This window comes from Chionomys nivalis, chromosome 5 (genome assembly GCF_950005125.1).
Source record: "Chionomys nivalis chromosome 5, mChiNiv1.1, whole genome shotgun sequence".
Classification (NCBI taxonomy): domain Eukaryota; kingdom Metazoa; phylum Chordata; class Mammalia; order Rodentia; family Cricetidae; genus Chionomys; species Chionomys nivalis.
Genome location: NC_080090.1, coordinates 54,825,765 through 54,851,588, shown reverse-complemented (window position 1 = coordinate 54,851,588; position 25,824 = coordinate 54,825,765). Strand labels below are relative to the sequence as shown.

Sequence of the window (25,824 nt, the reverse complement as noted above, 5' to 3'; positions counted from 1 at the left end):
TTGGCTCTAATAAGAAGCCTACAGATGTTAAGGTCCTCCTTTATTTTTAATTTTCTGGGCGCTAAAGAAAATAACTCTTGAATTTCCCTCAGAGGGCTGCTTATTAAGGGTTCTTAATGGCATACATTAGAAATAATCCAGGCCAAACGAAGTAAAAAGACCATTTATGAAAATGTAGTGGGTGTATGAAAGCCTAGCGAGCCCCATTCTTCCCAGAATGCTGAGGATCCAGATGCAGGAGACAGGTTGGAACCCAGAGAGGCCACCCCAGGACCACAGCTCAGATCACACCCCGGAGCAGTGTAGCCCCCTGATTTCACCCAGCGCTGGCCCTGGTCCCCCAGATGCCTTTGCTGCCTCATGGCAAAATCAACCCCCCAGTGTCCCTGCTGGCGCTACTTGATCCACTTTGAGAAAACTGAGTTCGAGGTCACCCTAACGTGCTGGGGGCGGGGCCTAGACTTCCAACTTTGGCGGTTAGGGGGTGACTAGACTTTCTGACTTCTGTATTTGGAACCGTTCAGATATGTGGGCAGAACTCAGAAGGCTCGTTGTGGCAAAAGACCGCCATCCAGGACCTCCTCCTTCTTCCACACGCGTCCTGGCGTACATCACTGCCGCCTCGCTTACATCCGTTCTTAGGGAGAGGATTTTTCTGTTGCAGGAATTCAAGGGCTGTTTTAGGTTCTTGAGCGCACTTTCTCTCTCCCTCTAGATAGAATATGGTTGCCTGCTTCTTGACCACCACCAACCCTGAACAGCCCACATCTTGCCCCATCTTTCAAGTGTTAACACAAATGTCTCTTATATAGTGGTCCTCAGCCCCAACCCATGACTAACTTGTCCACCAGGCCCTTTCCCTAAGTCTCCCAAGATGACATTGGCCCAATTTTTACAATGAATATGCATTATGGCTCTAATAGTCCGGCCTTCTTCGTCTCCTGAACCCAAGATGTGGCTCCTCAAGGACAGAACGACCATACTAATACTCATACCCTGTAGCCTTAGTTCTTAACACCCATGGGGCCTTAGTGTACATTTGCTGATCCTAGCACGCATTTCTCAACATATTGTGACTCCTTTCCAATAGACAGGCGATATCTCCATTGTAGGCATAACCTATATAAATGTGCTCTGCAATTGGTGAACGTATAGGTATAGATCATTTCAGTCACTTTTTTTTTTTTACTTATTTTTCTATTTAAAAAGACCTTAAACCATACCATGTTTTAGAAAAATGTTGCATAATGGTTTTGTCCTCTGTGAATGCCAATTTGACTGAGGCCTTTTCTCTTTGAACCAGATCCACCAGAGCATAGCAAAAACAACCACATTGCTCTGCCTTCAGGAGTTGCTAGTCTAAGCCTCATGAGAAGTTATGTCAAGTTCTTTCAGCCTCTCTGTCCCTGTCACCTAGTTCAGGTGCAAACTGTCACTGGCATCCGGGGGCAAAGATTCCCAGCCTGCATAGTGGCCTGGGCAGAGCACGGAGGCAGCCCCTGCCACATGGTCCGCCCTCCGGGTTGGACTTCGCTGCTGGGCTCTGACCTCCCGCCCCCACAACCCCAGAGGCGGCACGTGACCGAGAAACTTTGGCGGGCGGCGGCGCGGGCGGCTGCGCGGCGGCCGAGCTCCCCCGCGCGGCGAGCTCTGCTGCGGGGAGGCGCTCGGCCCGCGCCGCGCTGCCTGTGCGTGCGGGAACGGCCCCCGCAGCCCAAGCGGACTCTGGAGTAGGCGGCAGCGCGCGTCTGGCAGGCGGCGGCGTCCAGCGCCCGGGCCCGGGCTGCGCGGCCAGCCCCGAGGGCTGCGGCGCCAGGGACGCGCGCCGCCCGCGCTCCTCCGCCGCCCGCTGCCGCGAGGTCGTCCGGATCCTTGCGTGGTAGCCGCTGCCCACTTTCCCCACGCCGGACCTGAATGGGAAGTTGGGGAAGATGGACAGGGTCGTGTTGGGGTGGACCGCTGTCTTCTGGTTAACAGGTAATAGTCGTTTGCCACGGCGACGGATAACTTTATATGGATTCCCACAGTGGTGGTGTTCCACTCCACCCTCATTTTCCTCCTTTTTGACCGTGTTAAAGCTGCTGCTGCAGCTGGTGTGTGTGTGTGTGTGTGTGTGTGTGTGTGTGTGGTTGGTGGGGGAGGCAGGGGAGAAGCCGATTGCAAAGGAGCTGGATGGAGGAGATGCAGGTGTTAGACTCACTAGCGCTATGAGGTTGTTCTTAGGATGTACATTTACCCTCCAGACAATGGTTCTTCCTCTTTCTTTCCCTGAGTTTGATAAGCTGGGAGTCCTGGGAAGTGCCTGGGGAAAGCTCTGAAGGGGTTGATTTATGAAGAGGACTCATTTTTCTAGAGGGTGGGGGATGCAGGGGAGTGTCTCCCCAGTTACTTCCCTAGATAGAGACGGAGGGAGACCCAGGGGCTTTTGTGGCTCTCTGGCTACAGGGGAAGGGATCTGGGAAGATGGAAACAGGCTGTCATGATTGGTCCTGAACTTAAGACCTGATTAGTCTCACTGGACCCATTTGGAGAAGATAATAGATCAGCTCCCCTTCCCCCAATAAGGTTAATTTCTATGGTTCAGAGGCACAGAACTTTGCCGGTGTCTTCGGTGCGCCCCTTCCCCCCTTCGTGAACTTTCTTCCCATCTTCTGGTCCTAGCAAAGGCCCTTGTTTGTAACACTTTGTTCAATGCGGCCATTCTGGGTTCAGGAACAAGGTGGTACTGGAGTGGCCACCTCAGAATGAATCAAAGCAGCCCTGCTGAAGGATAGATGGGGCCTAGTGAGAAGGGTTTGGATGGCTTGGGGTAGGTCAGAAGTCACCAAAGAGACAGAGTCAAGAAAACAGAACAAGGTGCCAAAAGGTCATCCGGATGGGATGGGGGCAATGGTGGGCAGAAGAGAAAAGAGCAAATAGCAACAAGAAGAAAAAAAGTTTGTTTCCTCTAGGGCATCCACTATATGGGGGTGGTGGGGGTGGCACAGGAATCAAGACACTAGGAAAATGGGAACCTGCTTAAAACACCCAAAGCAAATCACCGAAACAGGAGAAAATACAGTTAAGGAGGAAGAAAGGCAAATGCCCCTATCTTCTTCAGCTTCAGAATGAAATTGTCAATTGCCTGAGTTCCTTCCCTATTGCAAATGATAGGCCCTGACTCTGTTCTTACCCCCAGCTGGGATGAGGTGGGGGGGGGCACCCTCAGCAGAGTTAGCCTCTTATCTTGGCTGCTCTGAGTTCATCCCTCCCACATTATTCAGATATGAATCATCTAATTCCAGGGTTTGGCTGATCCATGCTTCCCCCTCCTCTGGCCTCCCAGTGCTTCCCATTGCCACCTTCAGATTCCAACTCTTTGGGTTGTCTCTAGGGCTCAGTTGCCTTCTTCAAGGGGGAACTTGGGCCTGCAGCCTGTGTCATCAGGCTTTTCTGAAGTCAGCCAGGCATTTTAGGAGGGGTCCATGACTCAGGGGTGCTTTCCTGGACCCTGCCCCCTACTGGGTCTGCCCAAGAGAAGTACTCTGGGACTCACAGAGAGTGGGAGAAGAACATATGGTCTCTCTAGATGGCTAACAGTTTCTTATGAAATGGAATCCTATTAGCGGAGGGACCACAGGAACTCTCATTCAGCCTCCCCTGGCTTATAGAAATAGAGGTACAGAGAAGCCATATACGTATTTGTGGCTGGGGCTAAATGCCAGTCCTCCCAACCCGAGCCAGTTTTATTGGCACCAGCTCCACCTGCTTCGCTGGGTTTCTCTTCCCGTGGGAGGCTCTGTTGCTTTATTTTTGTTTGGAGGGAGGTGCTGCATTGTTCCTGCCTTCTGCCGTCTGCACCTGGAGAGCTGTTTCTGCCTGGAAACAGGCAACAGGTTACTGAGCAGGGTATCTCTGCTGGCAGATGGCAGGGGTGATCTGCATGTGATGCCATTGACTACCTGGGTGATGCCATGACTACCTGCCCCTGACATCCCCTGACGTCCTCCATTCCCTGTTGTCGGAGGTGCTGATGGTCAAGGTGCCTCTCAGCTCCTGCAAAGTGTGAGAAGCTAACAATGGCTGCCAGAGAAGGGGTCTGAGGGAGGGAGGGAAGGAGGGAGGGAGGGAGGGAGGGAGGGAGAGAGAGAGAGAGAGAGAGAGAGAGAGAGAGAGAGAGAGAGAGAGCAGTCAAGGCTGAGAGGGATTTAGACTCATTCCTCACACAGAAACCATAGGAGATAAGGTAAGAAATTCTGGTCCAGCTCAATCAATGAATTCTCTCTTGAGACATGGTAAAGATGGAGAGAGAGAAAGGGGGAAAAAGCAGATTAAAAATGAGACAGAGAGCCAAGAACAAACCACATTCATTCTCTCCTGCCCCCCTCCCCCATGCTCTCTCTCTCTCTCTCTCTCTCTCTCTCTCTCTCTCTCTCTCTCTCTCTCTCTCTCTCTCTCTCTACCATTCTACTCCCCTGCATTGCTTTCAGGCAGGCTGAGCAATTTCTAATCAACACTTAGGTTCTTTTCCTCAGGCTGTAACAGCTCCTTCCTTGTCTTTCATTGCTAAAATCCCCTACTTCTTCCTGCTATATATTTAGCCTCCTGATTTCTCATTGTCATTGCAGGGCTGCTTCCTGCAGTAGATTGGTTTTGTTGTTGTTGTTGTTGTTGTTTTGAACAAAACAAAATGCTTACCAGCTGCTGTTTTAGCAACAGGTGCCACCTAGCGACCAGACTTGAAGAAGGGCTCATTCCGTCTTTGTTCCCCAGTACGGGTGATGTTTGGTTTGTCTCCTCTGGTGGCAGAGGCTGTGACAAAGGCCGTGATTCTACTCCAAGGGAGTCCACTCTGTGAGCTAGCTATAGGTTTTCCTGGAGACTCGAGCGCCTATGTGATGGAGACTATATGCTCCCTCGGCGTTTCTGTTGCCACTCTTTCGTCCGCTTAACCCGCTCTGAAGGTGCGTGCTCAATTCCTGTGGTGTCTACGTGTGATGAGAGGTGCCGAGAATAAAGCTCCCAGAGAGACAGTTCTTACCCTCAGAGAAGGGTCAGTCTGGTTGGTGACTAGGCACACTCAGGTAATTTGTTAGGATGGTTGGTGGTGCTGTAAGAACTACCTTGGTGCTGTGGCACATAGGCATATTCAATCCAAATCAGGGGATTTCAGTCCAAACTGACTGTGAACTGAAGTTCCTGAAGAGGCGATGGTTGAATTGAGACTTTGTTTTTCATACCACGATCTGGCATTGTGCTGGGATTAACAAGATGAGTAAACTATGGTCTCTGCCTTCTAAAAGCTCAGTTTGGAGGCAGAGACACCGACTGTGTGACGGTGGACAGCAGTATTAGCACTGTGTGAGAGCAATAAGAAACCCCTAAAGTATTGTGAGGTACCTCAGAAAACTCTCCTAACCCAGTCTAGATGAGCCGGGGAGGCACTGAAGAGTGGCTGTTCTCCGGGCCACTTTGCTATCTGATGACCATGGAGAGATAGTGGGTATGGAGACTTAGGGTGTTATTAGTCCTAGGAAAGGAAGACTCCCTTCTAGAGATTGCTGGTACATCAACTTCCATCATCCTCTTTTACATTCTGTACAGCGACTCTGCTCTTCCCCTTCTATTTTCTGCCATCTTCCTCAGAAATGGCATTGTTTATTCCAAACTTTTTTCGTTACTTTGTCATAGCTGTCCCCATGCTCACCATCCCCCAGCCTGGATGCTTCCCACTGGGTTAGAAGAAGATGGCATGAATCTTCTGAGTGGCTGCTTTGCAAAGATTCGAGTATTGGTATTGTTTGTATTATTGTAAGCTCCGTGCTACTGTGTACTAGGGCTAGGAGCTTTACTCCAAGTACTTAATGCTTGGTCTAATGTTAGCCGTCTTAGTACTGGAATTTGATGGATGGAAGACTCTCTGACCTGGGACTTGAAGGCTGAGTTCAAAGGCTAGCTCTTCCATAAATAGCTGTAGAGCCCTGGGCAGGTTTATATCTTGATCTTATAGTCTGTTAAACTATGGGGTGATTTCTAGGGTTCCTTTTGGCTGTGTGATTCTAAGCCTGAGCTTTGTCTCCATTTAATTTTGATGATTTGGATATCACAGCTCAGAGTGACCAGTCTGTTCATTCTTTTATAATTCACCCCGTGAAGGAAACCAAGGTAATATCAGCTTTCTTTAGTGATTAGAATGAAAAACACCAGCTAGGAAGGGGGATCTGTTGTTGAGATTTTCAGAAGAACAAATGGGTTAGCATTAAGTTTTTGGAAGAGAATATTGCAGTCACTGTGGGAACTGGTAGAGTGAGGTGAACACACTAGATAGGTGGGCTAAATCTTCCTACAGGCAGCATGGGCCCGGAATATCCCTTCATTTTCCAGGACTCATTATCTTTTCTCTCCTTTGGCATTTATCCTTCTTTTTCTTTGGTCAGAAATACACAGAAAAGTAATGGCTTCTGGTATGATCTATTTCTCTGTGTTGGGTAGTTTTCATACATATTGTCTCGGTGATCCTTATGCTCAAGAAGACCAAGGCTCAGAAGAAATAAGGAACATATCTGTCTATGTGGTTTTATTTATTGAAAAATGCATGAGATACAGTGTGTCTCCACTTTAGCATAAGTTGGCTGTTTCAAGTGCCAGAATCCAAGGGAATCATTCTATTTTGGTTAAGGTGGATCAAACTATAACTCTTGACTTAAGTGAATATACATGATGACCATTGTGGCATCTTGGGTATTGAGGCTTAGAGTTTACGGAATTCAGAAAAATAGTAGAGGGGAAAGTGAGAAAGCTTGGTTCGTGGTTTTCTCTAAATGAAGACCTGAGGTGTGGGGGTGGGAGTGAGGAATACTCTGGAGAGGCAGAGGCTGTGTCCCCGGGACAGCAGACACGGCTGAGCATTTGGGACTAGGCGTTGGTGCTGTGCACTCAGGAGCCGTGCAAGATGTGGCTGTGCTATAAGAAGGCTTCAAGTTGTGGCGGTTGAGAGAGGTTTTTGGCTCTCGGAAAATGAAAGAGAGCGTTTTGGATGACTGGAGCTCTTTATGAGCCAAGAGACAAGAAAGAACTAAGAAGAAGATGTTTCTCCTTCCGGGTCTGAAGCTTCCAGGATGCTGCACTCTGGCTTGGGAACAGGGCCCTCATGTTACTATTCCCATGCTTGCCAAGGGACTGATACAGAGGTAGAAGCAGGTCAGAGGCAGCTCTCTCTCTCTCTCTCTCTCTCTCTCTCTCTCTCTCTCTCTCTCTGTGTGTGTGTGTGTGTGTGTGTGTGTGTGTGTATTTAGGGGTAGAATTACCACTAACTGACTTGAATTTGAATGCTAGATTAGTATTTTATCTTATTTCCATTGACTTTGACGTGGAAAGTTAACTCACCTCATAGTGCTAGTCAGATAATTAAAATTAAACCATGTAAAAAGCTCTCAGAACAATGTTCGGCATATAGCAATAACTCAGTATTTCTCATGAACCCAACTAGGTATATTCATTAGCATCTTGATGCAACATCAAGAAATAAATCTCAATAGCTCACTGCAGGTGATACTTATTCCGTAATCATGTGACATGAAGCTGCGCTCTGCTGTGGGCAGCTGGCTGTCGCCTAGGCTTGGTGGACTTGACTCAGACCTAGTTGACTTTTAATTCCAATACCCAGTATGAAGGAACAGGCACTAACTGGATATTTTGTTCTCACCATTGAGGGCAAATGCTAGGACATTGGGTGGGAGAATAGAGGCAGTGTAGAGCCAAATCACACAAGTGCCTTCAAGACTTGGACTTAGGCATGCCTTATGCTTTATGCCTTATGCCTTATCTGCTCATAATACACTGGGCAACGGGAATCCTGTGGCCCAGTGCATAGTCTGTAGAGTTTGACTGTACCCTGCCTGAGCCCAATGCAGATTGGCGAGGGAACAGTGCAGCCAATCAGCTGGACTAAGTCATCTAAAAACGGTAATGTCATCACTACTGTGCTGCAGACTCTTTAGAAATCTGCAGAATGGAACTGTTGTTAACAAAAGCCCCAAATGACTGAAAAGGAAACTCTCAGGCAATGAAATGTGATTCTGCGGGGTACGGTGATTGCCGTAAGAGCAGGAAGCAGCTTTTAGAGACGGTGATTCGAGGAAGTCCTGGAGAATAAGTAGGAGTTAGAAGGGTAGAAGTGCTATGGGGAGAAAGGAATATGCAGAGGGAACAGGCCGCGTAAAGACTGAGGATCAAGGGAGGACGTGATGTTTTCTGAAAACTACAAATATTTATCTATGGTTGAAGCATTTAGTGCTGCAGGAGCAGAGAAAAGAGAAGCCCCTTTGTCCTCCAGAAAGCTAGAGGGAATATTGAAAAACAGAATCTGGGGTGGGGGAGTGCCATGATCAAATGTGCATGTTAGAAAGAATAGCTGTGCTCAAGGTGCGGAATAGATTAGATGTGGGTAAAAAACCTTGTAGGAGAAGGTGTGATGGGACCTGACTCCACATGGTGTAGTGAGATGAGAGACATACATGGAGAGACAGACGGGGTGGTAGAAGTAGGTCTGGCTGGATGCAGAGGTCGAAGGGGAAGAACTGTTAAAGATGCCTCCAGATTTCTGTGTTGGAATTTCTAGGAATACCATCCTGGATATGAACTAATATAAAAGGTGAAACCCATAAAACATGGAAATCTTTCTATCTCTTTCTCCTGGTTATAGTATAGCCTAGGCTGCTATAATTAAGGTACCCTAAACCATAGCACATTAGCTACTTATGCAATGCTGGGACAAAACACCCGATAAAAAGCAACTTAGGAAGAGTTTATTTGGCTTGTGGTTCAGGGCTACAGTCTACACTGTGTAGGGGAGTTATAGTGGCAGGGGCAGAGACACTGATTACATTGTATCTGCAGCAGAAATGCTTGCGTTCAGCCCTTTTTCCTTTTTATGTAGTCTGGGACTCCAGCCCATAGCAGAGTACAGTCTACAATTAGGTTGGGTCTTCCCCCATTACTTAACCTTATCTCAATAATCCCTCCCAGACATGCCCAGAGTCTTGCCTCCTCGGTGATTTTAGGTTCTATAAAGTTGGTGATCTTAACTATCACACATAGAGACTAATATAAAGTTCTTTATTTCTCTCTCATTACAGTTGGAATCTGTCGGGTTAAAGCTACCATTTCCAGCATGGGGCTCCTAGCTGTAGGCTTTTCTCAGCAGGAGGAACAAGGGAAGTAGAGTCAAAGGCAGGCAGCTTGTTGGCAGAGAGATGACACAGATGACACCTCACTTCTCACTTGTTAAACCTGGTCACATGGCCACAGCAAGAGAGTCTAGGAAGTGTGTAGTTCTTGGTGGTTTATCTGGCCAAATGAAAACCTAGAATGTTTTATTACTAAAAAGGAGGGTATAGTTTTATTTCATTTGATTTTAATAAATAAAGCTTTCCTGATGATGAGAGAGTAGAACAGCCCCACTGGTCAACTATACAGACCAGGCAGTAGTGACACACACCTTTAATCCCAGTAGCCACACTAATTTACCATAGAAGCAGGGCGGTAGTGGTGCACGCCTTTAGTCCCAGCACTAGAGAGGGATATAAAACAGGAGGAGACAGCTCTCAGTTCAGTCTCATTCTGAGATTCCTGGAGGCAGGATCGCCATTTCGGTCTGAGGTAGAGGTAGGAGTCGGTGACTGGCTCTTTTGCTTTTCTGATCTTAAGGTTGAACCCCAGTATCTGTCTCTGGGTTTTTATTATTAGTGCTACAAGAGGGAACTGTTGTGTCTCTCTCTTTATCAGAATGAGTGTGAATATGCTTATGCAACACTGAAATATAAACTAAAGCTGTGTATTTGGGTCTGGAGCTCAGGGGAAAGCTAGACAGGAAATACAGGTAACAAGGTGACAAAGGTTGATAGGAACTTTCTTTTATGTTCTCTGCCCTATTTAAATGGCTGAAGTCTGACCCATCTGGAAGAACTGGGATGGTTTCTAAGGTCCTTCTGCACTGCAGGATGAAGGCTGACCCCGTTCAGCACTGCTTTGGTCTCATTGGAACAGCACATAAGCCAGGTAGACATCACCCGTAGTTCATTTCAGATCTGAGGATGATGCAACAAATCAGATAGAAAGGAGGCATGGGTCTGGTTTTTATCTATGTGGAGATGGCAGAATGAGAAAGCATGGCTCAGCTGGAGACATAGGAAGTTTGCTTAATGAGTGCACAGGCATCAGAGCTATTGGCAGCAAGAGATAACGAGGCCATGAGCAAAACCCACCAGGATGCCATTGCCCACGTCCTGTCTGAAATGGGTACATGGTGTTGATCTCTGAGAGTCTTAAGGAAAACATACTAGAATACTAGTATAAAAAAAAAATACTCAGCCAGGCTGTGGTGGTGCACACATTTAATCCCAGAGGCAGGTGGATCTCTGAGAGTTCAAGGCCATTCTGGGCTACAGAGCGAGTTCCAGGACAGGCTCCAAAGCTACACAGAGAAACCCTGTCTCAAACAAACAAACAAACAAAAAAAAAAAAAACCTTTAAATGGTTTATTTGGGTACCCACAACTAATGTAGATGAAGGATTCAGGTACTGAGGTAGCAAAGAAGAGACACTGGTTCGAGCCAGTTTAAGCAGGGAAGAATTTTTTTTTTTGTAGAGACTCTGATTAACTTGGGGTGTCAGTTGGGAAACTTAGAGAACAAAGCTCAGAAAACAGGCAGTACTACGGCACTGTCTACTACTCTTAGTAAAGACTTTATTTATTTTATTTTATTTTTTTTTTGGTTTTTCGAAACAGGGTTTCTCTGTGGTTTTGGAGCCTGTCCTGGAACTAGCTCTTGTAGACCAGGCTGGTCTCGAACTCACAGAGATCCGCCTGCCTCTGCCTCCCAAGTGCTGGGATTAAAGGCGTGCGCCACCACCCGCCCGGCAGTAAAGACTTTATTTTATTTTATTTTGGATTTTCGAGACAGGGTTTCTCCGTAGCTTTTGGTTCCTGTCCTGGAACTAGCTCTTGTAGACCAGGCTGGCCTCGAACTCATAGAAATCCGCCTGCCTCTGCCTCCCGAGTGCTGGGATTAAAGGTGTGCACCACCACCGCCCGGCTTTTATTTTATTTTTTGACTATAGTTGATCAAGAAGATGGTTTCCACTTCTAGAAGAAAACTGTCAAGCTGTGCTTCCTTTGTCTTTAAGTTTTGAAGGTGCAGCTGAACGTTAGGTAAATGCTCCCATCCTGAACACTCAGGGGTGCGCAGGCTGTCCTTACTCGGCTGGACTGTGGGCTAACCCCACTGGAGATATGTGCATGCTGTCTATTCAGTGCCTACATTTAGAAAGCCTGCCCGTTAGGTGTCTCTTAAAAAATGTCTTGGGAGGTTGAGACAGCGTGTTTAAAATGTGAAAACAAATGATAAATTTCTTAGGACAACTTGAGAGCAGGAGAAGGAAGATTTGAAATGTCAAACAGAAGAGAGACACGCCTTAGAAGTCTATGGGGTACTCTGGGGGATGAGAATTTGTCAAGTCTGCACTGGAGACTAGACACTAAGTGATAGCAAGCTTTATACAAAACTGCTAAAGATGTTTGTCTTCAAGGATGCTTCTCTGTGACCATTAGCAGCAATTTTGCTTCTCTAAAATGGGGGTGTGCTTATAGAACTGCCTCTCAAAGATGCTGTAGGAATAGCTAACAAGTGGGGGAAGGAGCTTGAAAAAACTGAGGATGCTAAAATAAGAACAGCTTTGCTTTAGAATTTGCTTTTGTTATTTCCATAAGAACACAGTTTGTCATATATAGAATCCTTTTCTTCAGACGAGAATTGGGGTAGGACCCTATTTTGCAGGCACTGTCTGTATTTGGAGCAGACTTTCCCTACTCTGAAAATAAATCAAGAGGGCAGCTACTGTTCTGAGCTGTCGCCACTCACTTCTACTTCCAGGCAGCTTCGTAGGTATTGGCCTGAATCCATGCTCTTCCCTGAGGCCCACCTGCTAAGAAAGCCATACAGACCCACAGTTCATGTGAGCATCCATTTCTTCATGCACGCCACGGTTTTAGACCTCAGTGTGTTCTGTGGCTCTGCTGTATGTTGGGGATGCAGACTCAGCTAAATTCTGACAACGAACCTTGGGGACCTTAGAGTAATAAAATAAACAAGGTTAGATTAAATGTACCAAGATCTGGAATTTTTTTTCTTGTTGTTGCCAAAGCCTAAAGAAGAATTTTAAATACATTTGAAAGAATTAAAATACTCATGGTCAATGGGCTTTGATAGCCATCTAGCGCTTCCTTCAGCCAGTGTTTAACTTTTGAAGGCTCTCTAAGTTCTCCACACCACACACCCCTCTCTCTTGTTCCCCTCACTTATTTCTTTCCTTTTCCTCACTGTCCTTTGCTTCTCTTCAGCTTTCTGGAATACCCATCTTAGTTTGGAGGGTGGAACAGATTCTTTCTGTACCTCTAAAATGATTAAGAAAAATTCAAAACGCAAAATCCCTAAGTTTATACAAGTGCCTGAGCTTTCCCGTGGCTAGTGCCCAAACTCAGGACATCAGTCTTCCTACTGTGTGCTAGTGCCCAAGCTCAGAATGCCTGTCTTCCCAGTGTGCACTAGTGCCCAAACTCAGGACATCAGCCTTCCTACTGTGCGCTAGTGCCCAAGCTCAGAATGCCTGTCTTCCCGCTGTGTGCTAGTGCCCAAGCTCAGAATGCCTGTCTTCCCGCTGTGTGCTAGTGCCCAAGCTCAGAATGTCTGTCTTCCCACTCTGTGCTAGTGCCCAAGCTCAGAATGTCTGTCTTCCCACTGTGCACTAGTGCCCAAGCTCAGAATGCCTGTCTTCCCACTGTGCGCTAGTGCCCGACCTCAGAATGCCTGTCTCCCTACTGCGTGACAGAGACTGTGCTCAAAATGCCTGCCTCCCCACTATGTGCCAGTGCTTGTTCCTGTTTTTGCCACACCTCCCCTCAGTTCTTCTCTGTGGCTCTAGGAACACTTTTTAGCTATCTGTCCTTTTATTATAGATAAAGGATAAAAAATGTATAGCTCAAGATTATATGGGGCCAATCATGGATAAGATCTGTCTTTAAATTGTAGTTTATGTGTGTTTGTGTCTGCCATGTGTATGTGGATGCCCCTAGAGGCCAGAAAAGGGCATTGGATATTCTGGAGCTGAAGTTATAGGTGGTTGTGAGCTGCCCAATGTAGGTGCTGGGAACCAAACTCAAGTCCTTTGGAAGAGCCGCAAGTGCTCTTAACTGTTGAGCCATCTCTTGAGACCGATGAGTAAGATGTTATATCATACCAAGGCATTGGGATTTGGGGATTTTTATCCTGGAAAGAATGATGAGTGAGTATTCTTTGAAGCAAGAAACTGAAATGTTTGGAAATGAAACTGATATGGATAATAATGTGTTTAAAAAAGAATGCTCTAGAAAAAAACGTAGAATGTAGATTGGGCTAGAAGTAGGGAGGCTCCACAGGATGCTGTTCTTATACCCAGATGGTAATGCTACCTATATAAAATGATGGCTAAGAACTTTGGAGCCAGTCAGCCTGGGCCTCAGCCTGGCTATCACCTGCTACCCTGGTATATTAGAGAGGATATGCATGTTTGAGCATCAGTTTTTTATATGTAAAATGGGTGTGATAATTGCCTCTATTGTATAAGCCTTTGAAAGAATTCATTCAAATGCCATAGGAGAGGGACTTAGCACAGAGTGCCATACAGCTATTACCTGGTAGGAGGGACTAGAAGCTGGTTATTGTGAGAACAGAGGAAATTCAGGTTTGAGAGGTATGTAGTCTTAGTGACTAACCGAATGAGGTCAAAGGCAGAGAACAAATCATCAAGTTTTTATCTGGGGTCCATTTGTTACTTTACCTCACTGTTACCGCAATTCCCAACAACTCACAGTTTTGTAGGGTTTCAATCCCTCATGGAAGGAAAGGCATGGTGGTTTCAGATGCATGATGGGATACAGAAAAAATACTCAGCCCTTCAGAGAAGGGGCTGCTATCTGGGCCTGAGAAAAGCAAACTGAAGGTTTGATCAGAACAATTAGGGTACAAATTAGCACAGCAAAGCAGAAGCAATGTCTGTAGGAGGCAAATAGGATGAGAACAAGAGATGCTGTCCAGTGGGCAGGAGGAATCCCAGCTCTCACCCTAGACATTAGGGTTGGGGCCAGAAGAGCAATTCTAGACCTTTATCTTCTTGTGAGGATGGGTTCCTGATGAGTGGGGTCAGAGCAACCTTTGGAGTTGAATGGTACTCACCTTACCATTGGAAACCTACAAAGTAGAGACAAGGATTTTTAGTTTTAAATCTTAACACTTGCGGTCCTCAAAAGTTCAGTAAACTGACACTCAGAACCTCTGGTCCTGTTCTCTCAAAGAACCCAGCTCTGTCCTCAGTCCATGTCCCCATTGTACCAGCATGTGCATCTATGCCCATACAGCGTGCATACACAGACACACACACACACACACACACACACACACACACCACTTCCCATTCTGACTCCAAGGGCCTGTACTAGTGAAGTGATGACCATAGCCAGACACTGTCACCATGGAAGTCCTAATGTTATATTCCAGCATGCTTGTGCATTTTCTGCCCATTCTGCCCCCTTCACACTCAACATCTCATACCTGGCTCTCTGCACTTGCCTAGCTTGAGGACCACAGCTCCCCGGAAGCCAACTGATTCTCCTTGCTAGTTGCAGCAACACGAGCAGCAGTTGCTTAATACGTATCATCTGTCACCATCAATATTTAGGATGCAATGCATCTCACCTTTAAACAACCCCATAAGACTGTTACTGTTATTATGGTTTTACTCATGCGTTGAGTAACTTGCCTAAGGCTGTGTAGCTGGATTTCTAATTTAGGATTGATTCCCAAATCCAGGCCTTTAACCGCCATGCTGTGAAAAGGCAAGCATTTCCGAGAATGCGTTTCTTATGCTTCCTAGCAGGGGTTTGCGTGTCTATCACGGAAGAAGCTGAGAATTGACTGGCTAACCTCTATTAATAATTGATTAAGAGGGTTCAATGGCTTGGCTTGCTTGGATGACTAATCTCACTAACAGAGAACAGAGATGCTGAGGTCGTTATTCTCAACAATCGTCTAATGAATAAAACCAAACTTGACTCTTTCTTTAAAAAAAAAAAAAAAAGAAGAACTAACATTTAAAACCTCACCAGTACTTTCCTGTTGCACTCTTCCCCCTTGCTGATGGTATTTACCCTAGAGAGGCTAGAAGCTGTGATTTTCCCAAGCGGAGGATCAGCAGGGCCCAGAGCAACTGGCATGGTCAAGTGCACGGTGTGTCCTGGCAGAGTGCCTGTGTCTCCTCCAAACACAGCTGCTATTAATTGAGTCCGTGTCACCTCTGTTCCTTTACGTCTCCTGGGAAACTGGGATGTACATAAAGGTTCCAGGTATTACATGGTCAAAACTTGGTGCTGTATAACTAAAGAAGTAACCGTGAAGTAATGTGTGTTCCTGTTGCAGCGATGTGAGTCAAGGAGAGTGGAATTAGCTACAGCGTTTGGGGTGGGAGATTGCAACTGAGCTTCCAGATGGAAGTGTTATTTACCCCTTGATGGGGCTGGTCTACATAATATGGGTATGCTCAAACCTGGTGGCAGGAGATGGTCCTTGAGATGGGGTGGCATCAGAACAGGAAGTAAGGACAAAGGTGAAAATGGTGAGGGGGGATTGTCATGTGAGATCTACCTCTAAGTGAACCTCTGTTAAGTCTGCTTCTTGAAGAAGCCCAGTGAGGCGTCAGGTTGTGACCCTGGGAGAAAGCAGTACAATACTTACTGGGTAGGTGAGCAGAATGAGTCTCAGATTGCTATTGCTACGCAGATTTTCAGGCCTTGCCACTCGTATGTTGTCAGATGATATTCTAAGCCCTTCCTGTTGGATGCCAACACTATTTTAATATACTATGCGATCTATGACTCACTTACTACTTTCCTTTGCAAAGCCCTCAAAATTCTCATACTAATAGTCACATATTTGCTCATCCATGCTTTGTTTCAACCTCCAAGCCCATAGCTGGTCCAAACACTCTCTTGTGTTCACTACCAAATTCCATGGAATTCCTTCATAACGAGAATTAGAACCTGTGTTTCCCCTGTACTTTTCATGGAGGAACGGGGATATGGGTCTGGAAATTGGAGACATGAGTACATCTTATCCTCATCAAGCCTGCTTTGGTAAAGAGACATGCTCCTAAGAAGTGTGTTTGAGCTGTGAGGGCGAGTGCTTTGTACTGTAGACACAGAGAAGGTTCTCAAAGAAAAGGTATCCTTTCTCACCTGTCTCAAGTCTGTGCTGCAGTTCTAAGGCAATACCTTCTGCCCCATGTTGGATGTGGTGGTGCATGCTTTTAATCACAACACCTAGGAGGCAGAAGTAGGTAAAGCTCTGAGTATGAGGCCAGCCTAGTCTACAGAGCAAGTTCCAGGGTAACCAGGCTACACAGAGAAACCTTGTCTTGAAAAACCAAAACCAAAACCAAGGGGGGGAAAAAGAAACCTGCTCCAAGGTACCAAAAGTCAACTTGGCAATTCTTGTATTCAGCTCGGAACCTCTTCCATATATCTCTATATCTATCTATCTGTCTATCTGTCTATCTATCATCTATCTATCTATCTATCTATCTATCTATCTATCTATCTATCTATCTCTATCATCTATCTATGTCTATCCATCTATCTATATCATCTATATCTATCTATCTATCTATCTATCTATCTATCTATCTATCTATCTATCTATCTATCTCCATCTATCATCTATATCTATCTATCTATATCTATCATCTATATCTATCTATGTATCATCTATCTATATCTATCAATCTATCTATATTTATTTATCATCTATCTATATCCGTGTCTCTATCAGTCATCTATAGCTATATCTATCTATCATCTATCTATGTTTATACTCCTTTTCTCTGCTTCTCATCACAGTCCCTTTTTCTTTTCTTTCTTTTTCCTTTTTTTTCTTCTGACAGAAGTTTCTAGGCTTGAAGCTTTAGACTCTCCCATTCACTTAAGTTGTGTTCTCATTGCTTAGAATGTCTAGATTTTATTAATGAGTTTTCACAGCTCTTTGTCTCTCGGACTCACTTGGTCTCTCATTTACTGTAATTACCTGGCTCTCTTGGCATCTCTTCTCAGCTGATTTTTGTCGTTTTCCTTCTTTTAATTGTTCTTCAGAGCTATTCAACCTAGTCTACTGCTTTGGTCCTGAGATCTCTCTGTCATGAAGAGATTTCTTTTCTTCCTTACTTCTTCCCTTTGCATGAGTCACCATCAGGAAGGGAAGTCAACTTTTCTTGACTGTTATTCATCAAGTATTTGTTCAACACCTCTGGGATTCATAATTTAGAATGACAAGATGATATACTACCCTTTCCTGGAAGGGCAGGAAAAGAAATACTCACAGAATTGTTACAATGACTGTATACACAAGAATGCTGTGTATGGCTGACATGAAGGAGGAAGGGACAAACTGGCCAAAGAATGCATCCTAAGAGGCCTTTGAACTGTGTTTTGGATGATGGAAAGCAAATTCCAAGGGAAGTGAGGCAAAGCATTCCAGAAACAAGGGTCATTGTGTGCAGAGACATGGAGATGCAGAATAACACGGCTCACATTAAGTTTGGTATTTGTGAAGCTTGGTACACAGATAGAGTTCCATCAAAGGGGTGACGCTGAAGGCAGGAAGCTAGCTGATGGGTTTTAGAATGTCTTGTCAAATGTGGTGGTTAGTTTCAATTATGAACTTGATGAGATCTAGAATGACCCGGGATACAGCCTCTGGGCATGCCTGTGCCTGTGGGGGTTTATCTGGATTGGGTTGAGGTGGGAAGACCTACTCATTGTGGGTGGCATCATTCCCTGGGCTAGGAACCCAGACCGTATAAGAAGAAGGGGAGTTAAGAGCACACGTTTATAACTCTGTTTCTTGACTGTGGATGCAGCGTGACTGGCTGTCCCAAGCTCTTGTTGTTCTGCCTTCCTTACCGCAATAGACTGTTACCTGGCACTGTGAGCCTAAATACATGCAGAATAAGGGTGTGAGCAGGAATGCTGTCACGAGGTGAGAGGTGAGGCCCGTGATACGGATCCGGCTTGGACACGTTCGTTCTGTTTTGCAGCCATGGTTGAAGGCCTTCAAGTCTCAGTGCCCGACAAGAAGAAGGTGGCCATGCTATTCCAGCCCACCGTGCTTCGCTGCCACTTCTCCACATCCTCCCATCAGCCTGCAGTGGTGCAGTGGAAGTTCAAATCCTACTGCCAGGATCGCATGGGAGAGTCCTTGGGCATGCCCTCTCCCAGGGCCCAAGCTCTCAGCAAGAGGAACCTGGAATGGGACCCGTACTTGGATTGTCTAGACAGCAGAAGGACCGTTCGAGTGGTGGCTTCAAAGCAGGGCTCCACCGTTACCCTGGGAGATTTCTACAGGGGCAGAGAGATCACGATAGTTCATGGTACCAATGCCCTTGTTCTGAACCCAGGGAGTGGGAGGGAGGTCCATTTTTTTGCCCCAGACCAAAGGGGAAGTCCTCTTTCGGTTCCTCAAGGAACTGATTTTTGTAGGGGATGGGAGCGTCAAGAGCCCTGACATATTGCTTTGAATGACGGGGAGGGAGTGTAGACAATGTATTATGTAGGGAACACAGACATAAGCTCTGGAGTAGCCTTTCAGAACCTGACTGCCAATCTCAGAGATTGTTTTCAGAACTGTTTGAGATGAGTTTCAGTGGAAGGACTCAAGGAAGACATTCTGTACCTGGACATGCCCTTCCTGCCCTTTACTGACCCCGAAAAGTGGACTTTCCTAAAAATACCTTTTCCTGGAGAAGGGCTGTATGCAAACAAGCAACAGAGCCAGGTAGATGAATAGATCCCACCCGTCTCCAGTTCTTTAAATCTTTAGATCTGAAAAGTTTCGTGACCTATTCGATCATTAAATGATTTGAAGAAATCAATTTATTTCTAGGAACCCAAAATTATTTGGGAACTTACCCAGTTCTTAGGCTCCACTGTAAGCCTGACTCAAAGCCGTCAACTCCTCCTGAAAGTGGGCTAGAACCGGATCTATTTCTGGCTGTACTCTAATACTCATGCCTTACGGATGCTAGTTTGTATTATTTTGTTGGAAATAAAGTGAGCATTTTCCAGCCACTATGCAGGCAAAGAAACAGAACCATGTAGATGTCCCAGCAGGGCACTCCTGTCCCAGGCCCCATGGTTCAGTGCCTTTCTTCGGGAGGACGGGGGTTCAGGAGCGGGTCCTCCTTTCTGTGATCACAGATGCGGATCTGCAGATCGGAAAGCTCATGTGGGGAGACAGCGGACTCTATTACTGTATCATCACCACCCCGGATGACCTGGAAGGCAAAAATGAGGACTCCGTGGAGCTGCTGGTGTTGGGTAAGTGAGACCCAGGGGCGACCTTTGCACCTTAGGCTGCTTGCATTGTGTTTCTTTCCTCCCTGCATGTGTTAGCAGACTGCACACGTGGTCTTGATTTTTTTCTGCACAGACAGCCCTGTTGTAGGGTCGTCTCTTTCTGAGTAGTGGCTGTATCTATTGTGTCTTGCTTCTGGAAGGTTCTGACTCTTTGGAGCACTGTCAGAAATGTTTCTCATTTCCTCAGTGCTCCTTACTTTCTACTTTCACCTTTAACCTTGATTTACCTTATCTTCTTCTTTTCCTTTTATGTGGTAATTAGTTGTTAAAGAAAATGCTAGAGACCTTCAAAGTATGGTAGAAACAGAAAGAGAGATAAGAACCCATTGGTGGGTGTGCAAGCACTCCTGGAGACCCCAGGAGTCTCGTCCCACCCAGTTGCCTCTCCTTAAGATACTCAGGAGGCAAGATGGCTGCACAGTGGAGAGGCTAGTGATAAAATGCGTCCCACGAGAAGAGCTATTTCGAAGTGTGCTGATTTAACTGGAAGGGGAAGCCTTTGAGTTGTTTTCAAGCAAACACATCTCATCCTTATTAATATTCACTGCTTCATAACTAGGAATTCCTTACTTTGGCTACTTTTCCTCTTGTGGACTGGAAGGATGTTAGTGCAAAATGATCTTGAAAACTGAGGGCCTATTTTGTGTTTTATAAATGTTGGTTAGATAAAACAAAGAAACAAACTAAAAAACTTAGATGAAACCAACACAGAAAACAAGAAAAAGAAAAGCCTCGTCTAAATTGTAGCAGGAAAAAGTGATGAAGTACCCTTTAATCCATGATTCAGAAGACGCTGCTTTTCTCTTGTTGTAGCCTCTAAAAGTTAGCTGACGCTAATTTGTGGGAACGTGCAAGAGCTCCTTGTTTGAAGGAAAAATAAAGTTTAAGACTGATTTTTACCCAGTGTGAGAAACTCAATACCCCAGGATAAAGTAGCATTTTCTATTTAGAATTTTTAGTGGGTTTTTTTTTTTTTTATTTGTCATGACTTTGACAAAGCAATTGCTCTTGTATCTTCGTCTTACAAACGTTTACAAAAGGAACCAAGGTAGCACTGGCTTTCCTTGTTAGAAGGTTGACTTAAACATAATCCTCATTTACATGGCTAACATGTAAACTGTAACTACTGTGGATTGTAGGGAAATGGAAATTAAAGGAACAAAAGGCTTATTGGCAAGACCAAAAAACATGGTAAGGTAAGACTTGAGATATCTAAGAGATAAATTTTGCCTAATCTCAGGACTCTAATAGTCAAATTTTCAGGAACAAGAAATTTGTTTGAGCCTGCAGTTAGATAATTGTGAGCGCAGTGGTTTGACGGAAGCAGCCATCTGCACGGAAGTAACTGTGTGTGCCGGGAAAGGAGGCCAGCTTTTAAAAAAAAGAAAAAAAAAAAAACCACTGTAGATAATTTAGTCCCACCTGAGAAGATGAAGGGCAAGTTTTGCCCTCTGAGGACATGCTAAAATACATCACAGACATACCTCTGGATCAAATCCAAGTTAACTATGGCCTGAGGATGCCTTCCTTGGGGCCCAAAGGGTTCAGCAGATGGTGAGTTAAAGGAAGGCTTGGATGAAAATGGCCGCCAGTGGTGGCAGAAGAGATGAGGAGCAGAAACTAGCGTTGCTCTAAGATGAACCGTGACTGACAATGAGGGACACCGCCCCCAGAGCTCTGTATGAAACCAGGGCCTCAACACCCATGCACAGGAGTGACACCTTTTCTGTGCCACCCCGATTAGAAATGTCCAAAATGTGATAGTTCTGCCGTGTCAATACTACTTGTGCTAACTAAAGGAACTGGTTTCCGTTGGTGACATTTTTGAATGCTTTAAGGGACTAAATGCAAATTTCTGAGTCTTCATCTTTGACACCCCTTTATAAAATTTTTCAAAATACTGTAACATTTAAAAAAAAATAGAGTAGTTTGGTTGTTATATTCTGCAGGGCACTTTGTTTGACAGTCTTTTCTTCTGTGAGACCAGGAAAGCAACCTGATTTCTGGGTTCTCTGTCAAAGAATGGAGTCACCTGGAAAGATTTCTGGGGTTCACAGTTTGCTAATTACAACACCATGAACTAATGCTTATTGAATTTTCTGTGAATAATGGCTAGAAAATTCATTCTAGTAAAAAAAGGACTTAAAAGACCAAGGGGCTTGTTTTCAAATATTTGGAGTGAAGTTGTGTACAAGAGGCGTTGGAAACAGAGTCTGCGTGCCGGCGGGTGGTTCACTGGAGGGACAGAGCCTGTGTGCCTGGAGGAAGGGGAGCAGAGCAGGGTTTCATATGGAGACTGCCAAAGCACAGAGGAAAGGTGTGAGACTCTGAACCAGAACAGGAAATGAAGACACCCTTACAGCTGTTCTGAGATCAAAGCCATCGACCTTGGGGATGTGTCAAAGACCGATGTGAGAGAGCTGAGCCAAACAGGATTTCTAACTAGGTGGGGGAACCAGTCACCCATTAACTAAGAGGACACGGGAGGAAATGCAAGCATAGAGGCAGAGGGATGAGTCTAGTTTTGGACATGCAGAATTTAAGATGCTTGTGGGACACCAGCGGAGCTCCAAGGGCTCTATTTCATTGGGACATTTTTTTTAGGTGGAAACCAATTCCTTTAAGTAAGCAATGTAAATGGCATTTTACACAAAACTGCCCGTGGCAGATCGTTTGCTGACAATTGTAAGCGTCAGTCTGGAAGTCAGAGGAAAGTGAAGACAGGAGATGGTGGGTTTAAGAATCATGACCAACAGACGGGCAGAACCACGTGAGGGTAGATGAATCACCCCAGCTATTGCTATAAAATGAACGAGGCCAAGAATAGAACCCTTTGGCGGGGTGTTTTCGTTTCACCTCATGAGAGTGGTAACACAGATACTATATGTGTACTTTTCTTCGGTTCCTCACAAAACTAAGAGTTCCTTAGTAGTGCTGAATGAGGACCAATACCTCTCCATGTCTGTATCTGCCCTGCCAAGGAGGGCTCCACCATAAAGAGGCTCTAAACTGACAAAGGGCAGCCTCTATAGCTAGTTCTCACTTCGTGTCTCTTAAATGTTACTGAATACAACCTGTGTCTTTGTTGGCTTGACATAGATTTCTACAGTCTTGAGTGAGTTGATATGGTTTGATTTTGATTGATGATGAGATTTGGTCACAATCTTCATCTACATATTTCATCAGTTATTAGTAATAGATCTATCAGTGTTGAAAACACTGGTTCTGTTGAACTTAAGCAAAAAAAAGTATTGAAAGATATCAAAATTAAAAGGAAAGCTAAATACTATACCTTTTTAAGAAAGGATTTATTAGCTTCTATACCAACATCCACCTAAACACAGCGACTTTTTCACACAAAAGTTTGTTTCTACATTTGTTGCAGTGAGTTGAACAGTTCCCTCCAAGTGGTGGCGTGTGGTTCTAGGCTTCTCTTTTATTTGGCTCCCAGGTAAAGGGAGAGGAGGAATAGCGGATGAAAATGAGAAGGGATAAGTGAATGGTCATCTGGGGCTCTTTCAGATCTAGCTCTGTATAGTGACACGGAGCGCTTCTTGAGTCATTTGTAAATGCCCTGGAAGAAAATGACAGTGGCTAACATGGCAGTTACTCTTGGCACTGGCAGAGATGCCCGAGGGCTTCTGAGTTTATGTTGCAGAAATTGTTGAAAAGTATCTTTAGGGCTCCCTTGGTAGGGGAAAAAAAAAACAAGCAAACAGACTTAAACATTATTTTCCATTCATGTATTTTCCCAACCAAACATTAGCCTTAAGAGAGTAAACCCAATTGGCCCAGTTAGATCAGCTGTGCACTACTTAGCACGGGGAGACCAGCGCTTCTTGGGGATAGTCCACCAATATGCATAGAATGAACACACGAATCCTGCTTCCCTCCTCCGGCCAAGTAGCTATCAGCTGAAGTGATGGTGGCCCTGTGTCCACATAATGCATCTGTACACCGAAGCTAACTCACAGTGCTTGCTGGAATACTTCTATGGGTAGAAGAGTGGGACTTAGTCCCCTCATTTTCCAAATTAAAGAAAATCAATGTCCTGCTTTTATGACTGCATACTAGTTTTTAGAAAGTGTCATGGGTTAGACCCCATTGTTGTGATCCCTAACTTTATCCGCTTTCACAACACCACAAATCCTATGTGTACTGAGACACTGTAGATGAAGCTATCTGCTAAGAAGTGTGGCTGCTGCTCGGGGCCGTAGGTCGTGACTTTTACTTGCTCTGGGCTTGCCTCCTTCATTCTCCACATTTCTTCCTTAAACTCTCTGTAACCATTGACCTAGGCCCCTCCTTCAAAGGCACAGTTGCTCTGGTCTAGATCGAATACCTCCCTACTGAGAATGACTCACCCCTCTCTCCACCCCACACATCTGAACCTCCATCAGTGGCTACGGATGCTGGGTTCAGAGGTTTCAGAAATATCCAAAGATGTGTGGTTCGTGGCAACGGAGGACAACCACTGCTTCGGCATTAAACAGGAAAACTACCCCAAACACCCTTTGTTGTCTTTTTGATGATTCAGAAGGTAAAGTCATTCTGAGGTTGGAAAAGCACACAGTGTTTTGGTGCTTTGAAATGACAGAGACAGATACCTTGGATGGGTGACGGTAGGGCTGTGCCAGCAGACAGTCGCAGAAGATGGGGGTGTCCAGAAATAAGCCACCTGAGGTTAGAGATTGGTCTGGGATCGGTGGCAAGGATTGGCTGTTTATGACCTGGAACCATTCCACTGTTTGGCTAGGAATAAAGTTCCCTGGGGCAGCTCCAGCTGGCAGGAAAAGGACTTCACCATTTCAGAAAGGCACATGCAGGGAAGTTATTATTTTAAAATCTAAAAGCAGCTTGCCTTGTTCTTACTTCTTTCTATGTACAGTATAAGGGCCTGACCTTTTCTTTCTGATGTCCCTTGTGGTAGCTTGTTGTTTAAAGGGCTTTAATTTTAAAAGGGGGACAGAGCCTCAGAGGAAATGAGGCTGAGTGAACTCTCCTGCCTCCAACCAGGCATTAGAATAAGAGGACATGACCAAAGGGTGCTTAGGTTCAAGCTAAGGGAGACATTTTTAATGGTAAATAACAGGTTTTTTTTTTCAAATTATTATAATGAAATTATAGGTGGTTTGGAGAAATCACAGAAACTCCTTCTCTGATGAGCTTTAACACACAGAACAGGTTCAGTCCAGGTTGCCTAGAAACAAGGATAAACAAGATGGCATTCCAGAGGCTTTCAATGATTTTTTTTTCACTCCTTTTCAAAGACCCTGGATTTCAAAATTAATGCTCCATAGAAGACGATTCCTCAAATACCATTTGTTTTGCTTTAATACTGTTTCTGTGTCAGAAAAAATAATTATGCTTATTGATCATACTTCAAACCAAACAGTAAAGTACAGAAGAAGGAATTATCCCTGAAAAGCCCATTCTTTTGAGCCGTCATGTTTTCCACAATTATTTTGATTGCGAGGGATGGGAGGCTCCAACTGACTTAGCTCTATCTTTTGGTTTAGGTAACAAGTAAAGCCCGGGGAAAGGGGTATTCCCAGCTTCAGTCAATGAGATCTGGTGATAGATCAGTGTGTCCACAAACTGGTCTTTCCTTGGCTCCTCCTGCTCTGCTTTGCTTCATTTTCAGGCAGTCTCTCTTCCCGTGAAGCAACGAGGACCTGGACAGGCCCTGCTTCCGTCTACCTCAGGAGGACAGAGCTCTCTGCAGAGGTCCTGCAAAAGCCCTGTTGTTGAAGGGACAGACAGACGTAGTCAACCCCCATTGGGGGCTGTAGAGGGAGAGAGAAGCAGTTTCCTAAAGGAAACTAGGCAGTTGTTTCCAAATGAAGATGAAAGGGATGCCAGGCAGGCAAAAACACACACTGCTAACATTTTGTGGAATTCATCATCAGTTTCTGCTTCTTTACGGGCCAAATGCAGTGCTAACTGCGGAGGCCAGAAATAGGTGCGCTCTCAGCAGGCCCTCGTGAGTAGGCACTAATTTGGGACTGATTCTTTCCCGAAAATACAATGTTGCAAAATTACCTTTGTTTTCCTGTCATGTTCCTATTTTTTTTTCTTCCATCTCCACCTGTGACTTACCCAAGAGTTCAGCATATATTACCTAGACATGAAGGAATAGGCAGGCATAGATTTCATAGTCCTATGTCTGGTATACATAAACGTCTCTGTTCACTGGTATTTTAAAAAGCCATTAAGAAATGAACAAGTAATCAATGAAAATTTGGGAGGGGACGTCTCCTACGAGGTGACTCCAGGGATATTTAATGGGAGTATTTCCTGAGACTGTGCAGGGATGTCCTGGCTCCCACCTCTGCTAGCACCCACCCCTG

At 45.3% G+C, this 25,824-nt stretch overlaps 1 protein-coding gene across 7 annotated transcripts in view; it reads left to right on the top strand.

Moving 5' to 3' along the window:
• The first annotated feature begins 1,581 nt into the window (after positions 1 to 1,581).
• The window catches only part of Ildr2 (immunoglobulin like domain containing receptor 2), a 61,917-nt gene continuing 37,674 nt past the window's right edge, over positions 1,582 to 25,824 (top strand). For 5 of the 7 annotated variants that reach the window (XM_057769444.1, XM_057769442.1, XM_057769449.1 and 2 more), the window contains exons 1-3: positions 7,067 to 7,179; positions 18,157 to 18,489; positions 19,316 to 19,435. In XM_057769444.1, the coding sequence (XP_057625427.1) occupies positions 7,098 to 7,179; positions 18,157 to 18,489; positions 19,316 to 19,435 (535 nt within the window). In that variant the 5' untranslated portion in view covers positions 7,067 to 7,097. Of the gene's footprint in view, positions 1,978 to 4,190; positions 4,226 to 7,066; positions 7,180 to 18,156; positions 18,490 to 19,315; positions 19,436 to 25,824 lie in introns of those variants that run through there. The other 2 variants (XM_057769443.1, XM_057769445.1) reach the window with 2 other exon arrangements.